Source organism: Carcharodon carcharias, chromosome 3 (genome assembly GCF_017639515.1).
Source record: "Carcharodon carcharias isolate sCarCar2 chromosome 3, sCarCar2.pri, whole genome shotgun sequence".
NCBI lineage: Eukaryota > Metazoa > Chordata > Chondrichthyes > Lamniformes > Lamnidae > Carcharodon > Carcharodon carcharias.
This window is the reverse complement of record NC_054469.1, coordinates 231514528-231530294: the sequence shown is the minus strand read 5'-3', so window position 1 is coordinate 231530294 and position 15767 is coordinate 231514528. Positions and strand designations below refer to the sequence as shown.

Genomic DNA, 15767 nt, shown 5'->3' with positions numbered 1-15767 from the left:
TAGGGACAAGCAATCAGTGATAGAAGCAGATCATCAAAAGATGTCACAGACAACAGAACAAAAGAACACGTAGGTGTTGAAGTTGGTGATATATATCTAAACGAATGTGCTAATTAAGAATGGATGGTAGGGCACTCAAAGTATAGCTCTAGTGGGGGTCGGGGAGCATAAAAGATTTAAAAATATTTTAAAATAATGGAAATAGGTGGGAAAAAGAAAAATCTATATAATTTATTGGAAAAAAAACAAAAGGAAGGGGGAAGAAAAGGAAAGGGGGTGGGGATGGAGGAGGGAGGTCAAGACCTAAAGTTGTTGAATTCAATATTCAGTCCGGAAGTCTGTAAAGTGCCTAGTCGGAAGATGAGGTATTGTTCCTCCAGTTTGCGTTGGGCTTCACTGGAACAATGCAGCAAGCCAAGGACAGACATGTGGGCAAGAGAGCAGGGTGGAGTGTTAAAATGGCAAGCGACAGGGAGGTTTGGGTCATTCTTGCAGACAGACCACAGGTGTTCTGCAAAGCGGTCGCCCAGTTTACGTTTGGTCTCTCCAATGTAGAGGAGACCACATTGGGAGCAACGAATGCAGTAGACTAAGTTGGGGGAAATGCAAGTGAAATGTTGCTTCACTTGAAAGGAGTGTTTGGGCCCTTGGATGGTGAGGAGAGAGGAAGTGAAGGGGCATGTGTTACATCTTTTGCGTGGGCATGGGGTGGTGCCATAGGTGGGGGTTGAGGAGTAGGGGGTGATGGAGGAGTGGACCAGGGTGTCCCAGAGGGAACGATCCCTGCGGAATGCCGACAGTGGGGGTGAAGGGAAGATGTGTTTGGTAGTGGCATCATGCTGGAGTTGGCAGAAATGGCGGAGGATGATCCTTTGAATGCGGAGGCTGGTGGGGTGATAAGTGAGGACAAGGGGGACCCTATCATGTTTCTGGGAGGGAGGAGAAGGCGTGAGGGCGGATGCGCGGGAGATGGGCCGGACACGGTTGAGGGCCCTGTCAACCACCGTGGGTGGAAAACCTCGGTTAAGGAAGAAGGAGGACATGTCAGAGGAACTGTTTTTGAAGGTAGCATCATCGGAACAGATGCGACGGAGGCGAAGGAACTGAGAGAATGGGATGGAGTCCTTACAGGAAGCGGGGTGTGAGGAGCTGTAGTCAAGGTAGCTGTGGGAGTCGGTAGGCTTGTAATGGATATTGGTGGACAGTCTATCACCAGAAATTGAGACAGAGAGGTCAAGAAAGGGAAGGGAAGTGTCAGAGATGGACCACGTGAAAATGATGGAGGGGTGGAGATTGGAAGCAAAATTAATAAATTTTTTCAAGTCCCGACGAGAGCATGAAGCAGCACCAAAGTAATCATCGATGTACCGGAGAAAGAGTTGTGGAAGGGGGCCGGAGTAGGACTGCAACAAGGAATGTTCCACATACCCCATAAAGAGACAGGCATAGCTGGGGCCCATGCGGGTACCCATAGCCACACCTTTTATTTGGAGGAAGTGAGAGGAGTTGAAGGAGAAATTGTTCAGTGTGAGAACAAGTTCAGCCAGGCGGAGGAGAGTAGTGGTGGATGGGGATTGTTCGGGCCTCTGTTCGAGGAAGAAGCTAAGGGCCCTCAGACCATCCTGGTGGGGGATGGAGGTGTAGAGGGATTGGACGTCCATGGTGAAGAGGAAGCGGTTGGGGCCAGGGAACTGGAAATTGTTGATGTGACGTAAGGTGTCAGAGGAATCACGGATGTAGGTGGGAAGGGACTGGACAAGGGGAGAGAGAAGGGAGTCAAGATAACGAGAAATGAGTTCTGTGGGGCAGGAGCAAGCTGACACGATCGGTCTACCAGGACAGTTCTGTTTGTGGATTTTGTGTAGGAGGTAGAAGCGGGCCGTCCGAGGTTGGGCGACTATCAGGTTGGAAGCTGTGGGAGGAAGATCCCCAGAGGAGATGAGGTCAGTGACAGTCCTGGAAACAATGGCTTGATGTTCAGTGGTGGGGTCATGGTCCAGGGAGAGTTAGGAGGAAGTGTCTGCGAATTGACGCTCAGCCTCCGCGAGGTAGAGGTCAGTGCGCCAGACAACAAAAGCACCACCCTTGTCAGCAGGTTTGATGACGATGTCAGGGTTGGACCTGAGAGAATGGAGTGCAGTAAGTTCAGAGAGAGAGAGATTAGAATGGGTGAGAGGAGCAGAGAAATTGAGACGACTAATGTTGCGCCGACAGTTCTCAATGAAAAGATCAAGAGAAGGTAAGAATCCAGAGGGAGGGGTCCAGGTGGAGGGAGAATATTGGAGGTTGGTGAAAGGATCTGTTGAACGGGGAGAGGACTCCTGCCCAAAGAAGTGAGCCCAGAGACGAAGACGGCGGAAGAAGAGTTCAGCATCGTGCCGAGCCCGAAATTCATTGATTTGAGGGCGTAGGGGTATGAAACTAAGTCCTTTGCTGAGCACTGAACGTTCAGCATCGGAGAGGGGAAGGTCAGGGGGTATAGTGAATACACGGCTGGGGTTGGGATTGGAAGAAAGGGTGGGGACGGAGGAACAGGCAGGAGTGGAGGGTCCTAGATGGGTGTTGGTGTCAATGAGTTGTTGCAGCTTGCGTTCCTTAGCACTTGAGAGAAAGAGAAAAAGTTTCTTGTTGAGGCGTCGGATGAGCCGAAGGATAAAATGAAACTGGGGGCACGCGCAGCTTTGAAAAAGGTTACGGTGGTGCTGCTGGAGGGAGAGGTCGAGTGTGTTCATATGGCGGCGCATGGTACTGAGTGTGGATTTCAGGATGCGACGGGAACAGCAGTCCGAGAAATGTTTTATGTCCCGGAGATACCTGTAATCCTGGGTGGGTTCGAAACATGAGGGGTGGAATTTCAGTTGAAATCCACATGGGGTAATTCGGAGACGGAGACAGTCACTGAGAAAGGAGATATGGCTGTGAAAGCGGGTTTTAGTAAACACCTTGTCAAACACCAGGAGGGAAATGGAAAGCAATGAAGGTGAACAAGGCAAAAGAGAGATATGAAAATCTTGTCGCAGAGAGGAACAGAACTTCTTCAAGGAGGTAGGCATTTCTTGAAGAGCAGTGGCAGTCAATTAAACACAGAGATAAAAACAAAAAACTGCGGATGCTGGAAATCCAAAACAAAAACAGAATTACCTGGAAAAACTCAGCAGGTCTTGCAGCATCGGCGGAGAAAAGAGTTGACTTTTTGAGTCCTCATGACCCTTTGACAGAACTAAGTAGAAATAGGAAAGGAGTGAAATATAAGCTGGTTTAAGGTGTGTGTGTGAACCCCTCGTCTATATGTGACTCCAGTACCATAATGACCTTTAATTGTCCAAGCAAGCCACTTAGGTCGTAAAAACAATCTTATTTGAGATGCTAACCAGAGGGCCTGTCTGCCTTCCCAAGTAAAAAGGAAAAAGTAAAAGAAAGAAACGCAGTTATATAGTACCTTTCATGAACTCAGGACATTCCAAAGCACTTCACAGCTAATTAAGTGCTCTTGAAGTATAGTCACTATTATGACAAAGGAAATATGATAGCCAATTTGTGTACAGCAAGCTCCCACAAACAGCAATATGACGACGGTCAGATAACATGTTACATTTATGTTCAATTAGGGATAAATATTGGCCAGGACATCAGGATTAACTCCCCTGCTCTTCTCCAAACTGGCGCCAGGACATCTTTTACATTCACTTTAGAGAGCTTCCATTTAATATCTCATCCAAAAGATGACACCTGATATTATGCAGCAGTCCATCAAGTACTGCTTTGGACCCTTAACCTAAATTTCAGTGCCACGATTCACATAGAAGATCCCATGGTACTATTTAAAGGAGTAGTAGAGGATATTTCCCAGTGTCCTGGACAATATTTATACCTCAATCAATACCCAAAAGAGATCTGATCATTGATTTGATAGGCGTTTGCATGGAGCATGCTGTGTACAAATTGGCTGCCATGTTTCCCACATTACAACAGTGACTGCGTTTAAATAATAGTACACAATTACTACATTCTTTGGGATGTCGCAGGATCATGAAAACTGCTATACAAATGCATCTTCCATTCATAAAGCAGCCACTTAGGGATGGACAATATATGTGGCTTTCCTAGTATTGGTCACATTCCAAGAACAAAATAAACTGTCATCTCAGCTGAGATCAACCTGTTCAGCTCAGGCTAAGTACCGAACATAGAGCCTTATCATCACTCTAACCTAATTCCACCAAGCAATGTATTTACCCATTAAGCTCAAAATTTTATTGAAAATGTTTAATACAGAGAGAATATATTTTGAAAGATCCCTGCAGATTTTTATTTCTTTTTCGATCTTTGTGAACAAAATATTCCAGGCATGTTTGATTTTACTACTGTCTCATTGGATAATTACACTACACGGTATTAACCTAGGATACCTGGAAGGCTCTAGGTTCCAGCCCTCCTCTCTGCTGAGATAACTGAGCAGCTGGAGGCTGACTGAGGGAAACTGAATTTTTTAAAAAAGCACTAGGCTCCTCAGGTGGCTCAACTATGAATTCACGGCCTGATGTAGTATCTAACACTGAGATCAGAAAGGTCACAGGGAAAAAGCACATTAAGCCATTTCAGCATGTTCAGAAGGTCACTGGGAGAGGCTGTACTAATGGATTTGGTGACCCATGAAATGTCAGTCATGTGAAGACCACCATATCTTTGCTTTCTTAGTGCTGTCAACTTGAGAACAGAGAAAACTACAATAAGGCAAGAGACTCGAGCAGTTTCAGAAATCAGAAACAACAAAGGAGCTGGGTCTTAGCCAGCTCCAAATCCATGGACACTGGAAGGGTTGGTTTGAGACTTTTCGTATTCCAAAAAAGATGTTGGAATCAGCAAATTAACATGCAAATGTAACTTCCCTTCAGAATACTAAATGCAGCCTTACAGGACTGCTGAAAGCCAGGCTTCAACAAAACGAACCCACACAAACACATGAAACATTTCCAAAATATTTAAAAGGCCAAGGAGAAAGGTTTCGTAGAACTGTTCTCATGGTCACAATGAGAGTTAATGACTTAAACCAGGCCGGTGTATCATTTGGCATAGGAGTTTTACATTTCTTTGCCTGAATTGAAGCATCAGAACTCAGCACAAACACCAGTTCACACCCTGATCTGCAACTCTACTGGTCCCAATTGCCACATTTCTTCTGTTACCATGTCACTGTGTGCTTCTCTGAATTGTAAGTGAAGTACTAATGATCAACTGTACTACAGTTTGTTCCTCTTTGGCAACATGATCCTGGCTTCACATTGAGCTCAAATATTTCAACATCACTTCCACAATGACATTTTTTTTTATCAGCTTGCAGTCCTATATTTCATCTATATGCACAGTATTCCAAGAGGCTTAAAGAAACTGACACTGCAGTTAATCCATGCTAATCAACAGAATGGTCATATCATTATGCGTTTTTCTTACAGAGTAGAGATATTAGTTTAGAAGTTATTTTTGACACTATCAACAGCCATATGCTATTAACATGGGTATTAACACATTTATTTTACATGGGTTTCACCCATGTTAAATGAACAGAGAAAGAGAAAGAACTTGCACTTGTATAGCACCTTTCACAACTGCAGCATGCCCCAAAATTATTCACAGCAATGAATTACTCTTGCAACATAGGAAAATGCAGCAGCAACTTTGCACACAGCAAACTCCTGGAAACATCAGTGAGATTAATGACCAGATATCTGTTTTACTGATGTTGGTTGAGGGTTTAACCATTGGACAGGATAACAGCATAACTGCTCCTCTTCGAATAATACTGTAGGGTATTTTACATCCAACAGAGAGGGCAGACATGGCTTTCATTTAACCTGCAGCAATGTAGCGCTCCATCAGTACTGTACTTAAATGTCATGATAGGTTATGTGCACAAGTGGCGAGGGTGAAACCTGAACCCAGGACTTTCTAACTCAGGAGGTAAGTGCTACCACTGAGTCAAGACTGACACCATCATACCAGTGCATTAAGTGCTTGAATAATATTGCTAAATGTAATTTGTAGGCTATTGTTTCTTCAGGAAAAAAATGCATTACTGCTACCTTATTGTCTATTGCTTTAAGTGTTTTTGTAAGCAGCTTCATTGCATTTATTGAGAACCTCAGATAATATTAAAATCTAAAAGCAATTTTGCTGCAAGCAACTAGATATTCAATTGTAGGCAGTGTGATGGTGGTAGCATTTCAGAGCTCTGAATGACGTAATAGTGGAAACTCAAACTAACAGTTAGACCATCAGAATTTATGATGAGGAACAAAACGTGGCAGAAAAGCTACAGGAAAAGCCAAACTTGCTTCTATCCACCTCTGTTTTTTTTTTAGAACGGGAACACTGTTTATTAACAATATACTAGAAGTAGACAGCAGTGGTCTCACTTTTGTTAAGAGACACTTTCACTCTCTGGTTTGTAAGTATTTTTTAATTTCTTTGGTCAGCCGTACTGCAAACACAGTCCATATTAAATTAATCCCACCACTTTAACGCTCCCTTGAAAAATAAATAGGTGGGGGTGTAACACTGGGGTCGAGCTACTCGGTTTTGAAAGATTTAAATGGCTGGGAAACAGAGACACTATTTTCTATAAGCATAAGGGATTGTACAGTTAGCTTTCTCACAGTTCACTGGCACATTCTAACTTCGACATACCAAAGCTCCTTTCAGAATGCTAACAATCTTGGAATGTAGTCCAAGCCATCGTTGCCAGCTCCTTCAGTACAGAGATAATAGCAGCTGGCCCAGCTGACCTAATAAAACAAAATCTCTAGCTTGCAGATGTGTGATCTCACAGTTTCTTATGAATTGCCAGTTTGCAGGATGTCGGGGGCTCCCTCAAAATGTTATGTTGTAAATGGCTCCACTCCAGAAGTCGTTTGAATGCTCCTTAAGGATTCTTCCATCTCCTTCTGGTGTTTCTTCAGATGTTTTTGCAAAAGCTGCTTGTCAGGAGAGGAATAGATGCACAAGTGACACCCAAATGTCTCACCCGTGTGATGCCTGCGCACATGAAGGTCCAAGCTCTTCTTTTGAATGCTACATAACAGAAGAAGAATCAAATCAAACTAAATTTGTGATTTCAATGAATATTTGTACTGTATAATTTATATTATGCAGAGGCACTTTGGATTGAAGCAATTCCATTTTGCTTGATCTGTGTAACCTCCCCCATTGACAATGTGGGATGCATTCCAAAGCTCCATGGCAGCACAAAAATAACCGGGCACTTGCGAGCTTGTGCACATCCAATTCTTTAAAAGTTCTGTTTGGAATTTTGGCAATCCAACTTTCAAGGTTCCCTGCTTGCCAGGAAAGATCTGTGTAGCCTGATAATGCAAGATCAGCATTGGTGGGCTGAATGGTCAGCTCAGAGCAAGCAGAAAATGGTAGCCTGTGCCATTAACTGCTTTGCAGATAACAAGATTAGCCTTTTCATAAGTTCTATTTTCTTCCATTAACCACTTTGTTAGCTCTGCGCAAATAGGAAGAAAGTGCTGCAACTTCAAATAGGGACAGACCATAATCGTCCAACCAGTCTAATTGCTATATTTAATCATTGCTGTCAAGCAGAAACACCTTAATGGCAAAATATATATTTTGCTTGTGCAGAAAGTCAAAACTGTCAGCTAACTATTCCTTAATAATACTGGCTCAGTAGTTATAGTGCGAGTTGCTTGGAGTCATTTCTATCTGTTATTATAAAAATAAATAAGCATTTTGAACTTATTTGGGAAGCAGCAACCTGTAAAATATATAATAGAAAGAAAACTCAACAAACTAATTTTAAAGCCCTAATTTTAAGGAGTTAAATAGAAACAGTTCCATTTTGAAAGACTTCTCTCTATTAAATGGCCCCTCTCTTATTTGAATTCAGAATGCTCACTGCTTCTTAGGTTCCAATAATTTTCATAATTATTTTTCATTTGATCAGTCACATTTCACTTATTTTTTTCCCTCTTGATTATCTACACACTTTTTTTTTGCCTCCAGCCCCGGTAACAAAAGTCAAAGGTAAGCTTGAAAATAAGATTAAAAAGAAAACCTCAAAAGGATCACATCCACTATTTTCTCTCTAAGGTGTGACCAATGTTTTTGAGGGAACTCATTTCTGTGAGGTCCAAGGGTAGAATTGTTCACCCAGCAGCATTTCAAATATCATATGAAAAAATTCACCCTCACCAGTGTCAGTGAAGCTGAAGATGAACACTACTGTTAATCGACACTGTGCAAAAATCACAGGAGAGTCATTGAAGTCGATGCAGAAGTGACAGTAAAAAAAAATCATGAGATTCTGAGGTTGCTAAGCAACAACATGGCCCCATTCCATTGCTAATGTTTTTGGGTATACGGTTGTTTCCCCAATGTAAATCTTGTTTTTTGAACAACATTTTTATAATACATTAATCTTTTATTCACTCTCTCATTTTGCGAGCGTGCTTTGAACGCAGAAGGTAAAAAAGACCCCTCCTCCCTGAGATGGCAAAGGAGAATAGGAGGGAACACATCAAACAAAATGAAAAATAGAGCAGCAGTGAAAGTAGTGTAAGGACGGAGAGAGAGAGAGAGAGAAAGAGAGAGAGAAAAAGAGAATCAGAAACAAAGGAGTATGAGAACAATAGAAACAGACAGCAAAGCAAACAGTGAGTAAAACACAAGAATGAATACAAGGGCAATTGTGCGACTTAAATCAGAGTTGACAAAGGAGAAAGAGTAAGAAAACAAGCAAAAAAAAATGCAAAACTCTACCTCAAAAGCAGATATCAGATTAAAATCCTGCATTTGGGTGAAAATATAATTTCCCATTTGCTATTTGAATATTTGAAGCTTCGTCCCCCAATGGCAGAGATAAATGTAATCCACTTGTTAGGGAAACAATTTAAAATTTAAAAATCTTTAGACTTCTATGTGAAAATAAATCCCTTGCTTGTAAATGATATGTGGTAATTGGATGTATTTGTACATAAATCATTGAAGGTGGTAGAACAGGTTGAGAGTGCGGTTAATAAATCATCCTAGATTTTACTAATAGGGACATAGAGTATAAAAGCAAGGAAGTTATGTTAAAATTGTATAACACTGGTTTGGCCTCAACTGGAGTATTGCATCCAGTTCTAGGTGCCATACATTAAGAAGAATGTGAAGGCATTAGAAAGAATGCAGAAAAGATTCACAAGAATGGTTCCACAGATGAGGAAGTTCAATTAGGTAGATAGATTTAAGAAGTTAGGACTGTTTTCCTTGGCGAGGAGAAGGTTGAGAGAAATTTCATAGAGGTATTCAAAATCATGAAGGGTCTGGAAAGTAGATAGGGAAAAACCGCTCCCATTGTGGAAGAATTGAGGACAAGATGGCACAGATTTAATCTAATTGGCAAAAGCAGCAATGGCGACATGAGGAAAAATCTTTTCACACAGCGAGCGGTTATGGTCTGGAACGCACTGCCTGAAAGTGTGGTGGAGGCAGGTTCAATTGAGGCATTCAAAAGGGAATTGGATTTTTATCTGAAAACAAAGAATGTGCAGGGTTACAGAGAGAAGGCGGGGGCAATGGCACAAGGTGAATTGCTCCTGTGGAGAGCCAGCACAGACAAAATGGGCCAAATGACCTCTTTCTGTGCTGTAACAATTCTGCAATTTTCCATTAAGCTTTTTTCTCTAAATAAAAAAACAATTTTGAAGCATATCACCTCAGAAGTGAAAATAAGCTGTTTATGAGACAGAACTTTGAACACTAATTTTTAGACCTAGGTTTTATATTTGTAATGTCAACAGTAACACATTCATTTTAAATCAGTGTGACAATTGGAAAACGTAGGCCAATGTGTCAGCAGGGTATTATAGCTGGGTGGGATACTACAATTAAGTCAAATGACTGGATAACAAAACAGAAACTATGAATGCTTTCTAACCTCTTTCTAACAATTAAGCTGACTATAATACCTCCATTGGCACACCAATTAGAACTAGCTAACTGGGCACAGACCAGGGTCCAAACATTGTTCTGCATGGATCAATGTCACTCCACACAATGCATTTAACTATGGAGTTGATACTTATTTATAAATTGTACAGACTCTCGAAAATAAAAATACAAGCTATACTACAGGAAAACATTTGTAAGTGTTGTTGATCTAACCATTTTCCTGCAATATGTCAATACTAAAGCAAAACTCTGCAAAGTCTGGGTGCCACGAGGCCTCTTGTTTCTTTGCTTTTCCTTCCTGCTTTAATGATAATCATGTAACTGCCTGATTTAACTTTCTTTAAGGTTTTACTTTTTGCAAAGGCAAGTCATTCTCTGAAAAAAAATACTTAAACTGAAAGCAGAAGGGAGGATGAAGAGAGCAGCCCTTTTGTTTGGGTATTAAAACAATCCTGCAATGGGTAAGAAAGTTCCCGCCAGTAGCTGAGATGCAATCCACCCAGACAGAAAAACGATATCATTGATTTCTGAAACTGTTACCCCAACAGCCAGGATTTGCCAGGGCTGTTTATAAAAAATTTTACATATTTTCATAGCACATTCCCACAATGGACTGCCGAGCTCTTCCCACACAGAGGGTTGGATTTTCTTCCTTGAGGCGGGTAGCAGGAGTCGGGAAAATTCCCAGCAAGGATGGGATTTTCGTTGCGCGGGGAGCCTGTAAGCTGCAGTCGGGCCAGTCGACCCAGGAAAAAGTTCAGAGACAGCCGCAGAGCTGCCGGGTGCCAAGGCAGGCTGTTTAAAAGGCCCGCCCCGGTACTGTGGGTACTGGGACTTTGTCCCAGTTATAATGAAAACAGAAAGGCCCTTCTGCCCTTGCCCCTCACACCTCACATATTCCTCATGCCCCCATCCACTCCCTACGGCCCCTCATGACCCCCCCATGACAAGGTATTTCTCCCACCCAACCTCTATGGTCCCTCATGCCCTCCACGCCAAACTATGGCATTTCCATGCCCATTCGCTCATTATACACTGTATAGAAGCACTATAGTGACAATAGGATTTGTTAAAAATGCTTTACAAAAAGCCATTCATTGATAAACTTTCCATTCTTTTAAAAAACTCCTTTTTACTATGCCCCAATAAAAGCGTCAATCATCCAGACCCTTTAAAGAATCAACAGTAGAAACTACAAACAATTGAAACCTCGTTTTCTTTTGTAAATAAACATTGTGAAATTGAGAGCATAGATCAGAAACCCAGAGCTGTCAACTAATGTTTTCCCTGGGTCTCAGGTGTTTGAACAGGCTAATGAATTTCTGGGCTCTCAGCCAAGGATATAAAATGAGGCTTGCGGGATCATAGGGGTGGGTGATGGGCACACCTTGGCACAGGTGGCATGAAAGGCCATAAAGGTGGGTGGGATGGAGAAATACCTTGGCATGGGAGCATGAAGCAGACCTTTTTGAACTTGCCTTTCAAAAGGCTCCCTCACGCAGACTATGGTTCACAACACCTCTTGAGCTGCCGTGTACCACAGCTCATTGAAAAGCTGACCTGACTCCCTGAAAATTGCAGAGGACTAGGACATGCTAATCCCCACGATGGAGCCAGCCAGGTCGAGTGTGTAAGGTGCAGGCTCGCGACCCGAACCCAGCCTGCACCCTTAAAAGGCACCCATGAAAATTGGAAACTGTGGGAATGGGGTGGGGAATCCCAGAATTGGGACCCTCTTGCCATTTTTAAAGGGCTCCCAAGTTATCCCAACTTGGCAAAAATCCAGCTCAAAGTTTCTGATTCCAGCCAAGGCTCCCCAAGGAAATGTAAAGTTACAACAAAGATATAGAATGTTCTTGAATCTTGACGACTCCTTGATTTCATTGACCTTTACAGTACAGTAATTAATGAGAGTTTAAGTTTCTACCCCCTCATTTGGGTGAAGGTGCAAGTTCCTAGGCCACGTGGAATGGGAAGGGTAAACAAGGAGCATGATAGTAACGGGTAGTGTACGCACTCACCAACTATAGGAGCACAGCTGGCATTTGTAAGGCTTCTCAGTAGAATGTGTGCGGGAATGCCGCCTTAGGGAGCTGGCATCAATGGAGGCATATTGGCAGATTGTACATTTGAAGGGCTTCTCACCTTTGGAGACAAAAAATATATAACATACCTTGTAAAACAACCTCATTCAGATATACATGCACAATTCAACAATTACTTCCATTTCTCTTCCCTCTGCAACCCAAATTTTCAAACTGCATTAATCTAAAACTTCTCAAGTACTTACTGCATAGAATACGACAAGTAGAACTTTCAACTTCAGCCAGTCTATAACACAGGTGGTGCCAGCTCAGCCTCCAGTTTTTCCTTACTATTGATTTCCATTTTTATTGCCCTTTGCACTCCTGAATCTTGACCAGTGTAAGCATTATAGTTATACATTACACTGTACTCAAATAGTTCACCTTCCTGATCCCCATCCTCCCCAATACATCAAACTGGAGAAGTATACATTCAGAACCTGAATATTCACTGCACTGCAAAGACGCAGCAGTGACAGACTAACATGTGCACAAAAATTATCTATGCAGTAACTCAACAGCTCACACACAGTAAACTTCATCATGATGTATCTCTTTCAAATGTTCATGGAAATAAAATTTGCATATCCTTGCCTGGAAAAGGTCAGTTCCAACACTCAAGAAACTAGACACCCTTTTCCTCCAATATATCAATACTGCAGCAAAATTTTGAAGAGCCTGGATGACATGAGGCCTTTTGTTTCTTTGCTGGGACAAGACAGCCCACTTCATTGATACCCCTATCCTCCATCTTAAACATTCACTCCCTTCACCACTGGCACACTGTGGCTGCAGGGTGTACCATCTACAAGATACACTACAGCAACTCACCAAGGATTGTTTGACAACACCTTCCAAACCCATGACCTCAACTATCTAGAAAAACAAGGGCAGCAGGTGCAGGGGAACACCGGCATCTTCACGTTCCCCTCTAATTCACGCACCATCACGACTTGGAAATATATCGTCCTCCTTGCCGCTGGCTGAAAATCCTGGAACTCCCTCTATAACAGTACTGTAGGTGTACCTATATCACATAGACTGCAGCAGTTCCAGAAGGCGGCTAACCACTGCCATCTCGAGAGTAACTACGAATGGATAACAAATGTAGGCAATGCCCATATCCCATGAATGAATAAAAAACACAGATTCAACAAAGAAGCTAGAAGACATTGTAAGGGGAAGAGGGCAGTTCAGTTGTGTACTTTCAAAAAGAAAGTTTTCAAAAATATTTCATTACTCCCCAACTTAAAGAAAGTGTTTTATCGTAACAACTGATCTTCTACAGTATTTAATAATCAAAACTTTCTGAAGTTATGTTATGTAGGCAAATTAAATCACAAAATGTTAAGTGCAATTTTCTTGATTTCCATTACTAAATTAAAAAAAAGACGCATTGATCATATTTCTGAAATAGTACTCGAGCTTCATCTTGTTTTGAATTTACGGCTCACCTGTACTTCATCTACTTTTCCCTTCCATCTCCTACCTTCATTCAAGGCTATCCCCCTCGACCTTGCCATATCTTATAGCCTCAGTCAATAACAAGGTTATCCTTTACCACTTTGTTTGTGTCCCTTGTGACCCAAATCCCCCATTCTCTTCCAAGCTCACTTCCTTCTGCATCCACTCCAGGAAAGAACAGCCCCCAACCCACTTACAGCTGCTCTTACAAACTGCCAAGTGTCATGTATTTGACCCGTCACTGGCTACAACAGAGGAGTTGTCTTTTCAGGCCCCTCTTCATGTAGGCGGGGGAGGTAATCAGAATGATTTTCAAGGTCATCTCAGGAACCTCACAACTCTAAAGTTGCTGAATGAAAAGTTGAGAGCATATTAGTGATGTGGTTCACAGGCTTTAAGATCCACAGAAACCATAAGGGAGACGGCAGAGAGGACGTAGGAACTTCATAACTTAACAAGAGGGAATGGCACACTTAAAATTATTTTCAACTATTCTTGGGACAGCAAATCTACAGAGTTTTAGAGTATGTGTTATGCAACGGAAAACAGGTGTCTAATATGTGATCCATTATTCTTACCTGTATGAATTCTCATGTGTTGAATTAGTGATGCCTTTAGTCTGGTTTTATAATCACAGTGCTGACAATGAAATGGCTTTATACCAGTGTGTGTTCCCATGTGTCTCTGGAGTGCCAACTTGGAGGAGCATTTCCTGTCCAACAGGAAACAGATTTGTCACCATCATTCCTCATTCAAATTTCAAGGTTACAATTGTTTAGTGCCATTTAATAAGCATTGCTTTACTTAACCCTTACTCTGCTGGATAAAATTGAGAACTCTAAATCATTAATTAACACTAACAAGAGCAGCATTATAACATCAAGTTTCATTTATATAGTAGCTTTAATGTAGCAAAAATATCCCAAGATGCCTAACAGCACTGAAATAAAGTCAAATGCCTAAGTGATCATTACAGACATTTCGTCACAATCAACTTTTCCACATTCCATCTGTAATCTATTTTAAGTTGTTAAGACAATCTGTTTTCCAGTCCAACGGAATTGGACTTCAATCTTTTATTGCTGTATATAAGGATTCCACTATTCGAGGGCTGGATCCAGATGCCAGGTGATCACAAGATGGGTTTAGCTGCATGGGGAGATGGTGGTGTAGTGGTAATGTCACTGAACTAGTAAAAACCAGAGACCCTGCCTAATGCTCTGGGGATACAGGTTCAAATCCCACCAAAGCAGCTGTTGAGATATAAAAGCTAGTCTCAGTAAGAGACTGGTTTACTAATGCCCTTAAGGAAAGGAAATCTACCATCTTTACACGTAACTCCAGACCTACAGCAATGTGGTTGACTTTTAACTGCCCTCTGAAATGGCCAAGCAAGCCACTCAGTTCAAGGGCTATAAACAAATGCTGGCCTTGCCAATGATACCCACACCCCCACATTGATCAAAATCTTCTAAACTCCAGCATCTATCTCCCAAATAATCATTTAGACACACTATCATTGGACAACCAGCATCTAAAGTACTGCGAGTCCGTTTAGCCTTTTGGAAAGGAGAGAAAAATAGAAGGAAAAATATAAATAAATTATAAATGTGGATGTTTTGATACAGTCATTTAAGTACTTTTGAATCAGTCACTCTTGTACTGTAGGAAACCAGGCAGTCAGTTTGCACTCCATAAGGTCCCATTGCAAACAGCAACGCATTAATGGCCAGGTACGTATGGTCAAGGGATACAAGCCAGGGTATTGGCAGAACTTCCCTGCTTTTCTTCAAATAGGGACCATGAGATCTGTTACATCCATCTGAGAGCAGACACGGCCTCAGTTTAATGTCTCATCCAAAAACCAACACCACTGACAGTGCAACATTCCCTCTTTACTGTGCTCAAATCTCTTGAATGGGACTTAAACCTATGACCTTCTAATTCAAAGGTGACAGTGCTACCACTGAGCCAAGAGTGACACTCTTTGTACTAACTTTGTACTGCAAACTGACCTCCAGGTAAGTTACCTTAATCATCAGGTCTATTGTGTAAATAGAGGTTTGATGAATAACCAGTAAGGAGGCAAAGATCAAGGGTCTGAACCACATTACCACACCTTTTATAGACCACAGAGAATAGCGTGCAGTTGAAATGTGTGTTTTTTTTAATATAAAATACACACTCAAAGCCAGTCTGGCAAAAGCCCCTATGTGTCATTCCCCGTAATTGCTACTTCAAAAAGTGAATAGTGAGATCAGAATA

At 41.9% G+C, this 15767-nt stretch overlaps 1 protein-coding gene across 2 annotated transcripts in view; it reads right to left on the bottom strand.

Annotated features, from left to right (window-relative positions):
- Positions 1–6439: 6439 nt before the first annotated feature.
- si:dkey-154p10.3 (oocyte zinc finger protein XlCOF6) overlaps positions 6440–15767 on the bottom strand; it is a 29497-nt gene continuing 20169 nt past the window's right edge. For both annotated transcript variants that reach the window (XM_041184922.1, XM_041184923.1), the window contains exons 5-7: positions 14081–14214; positions 11976–12099; positions 6440–7068 (exon numbers count right to left, since the gene is read on the bottom strand). In XM_041184922.1, the coding sequence (XP_041040856.1) occupies positions 6876–7068; positions 11976–12099; positions 14081–14214 (451 nt within the window). In that variant the 3' untranslated portion in view covers positions 6440–6875. The remainder of the gene's footprint in view (positions 7069–11975; positions 12100–14080; positions 14215–15767) is intronic.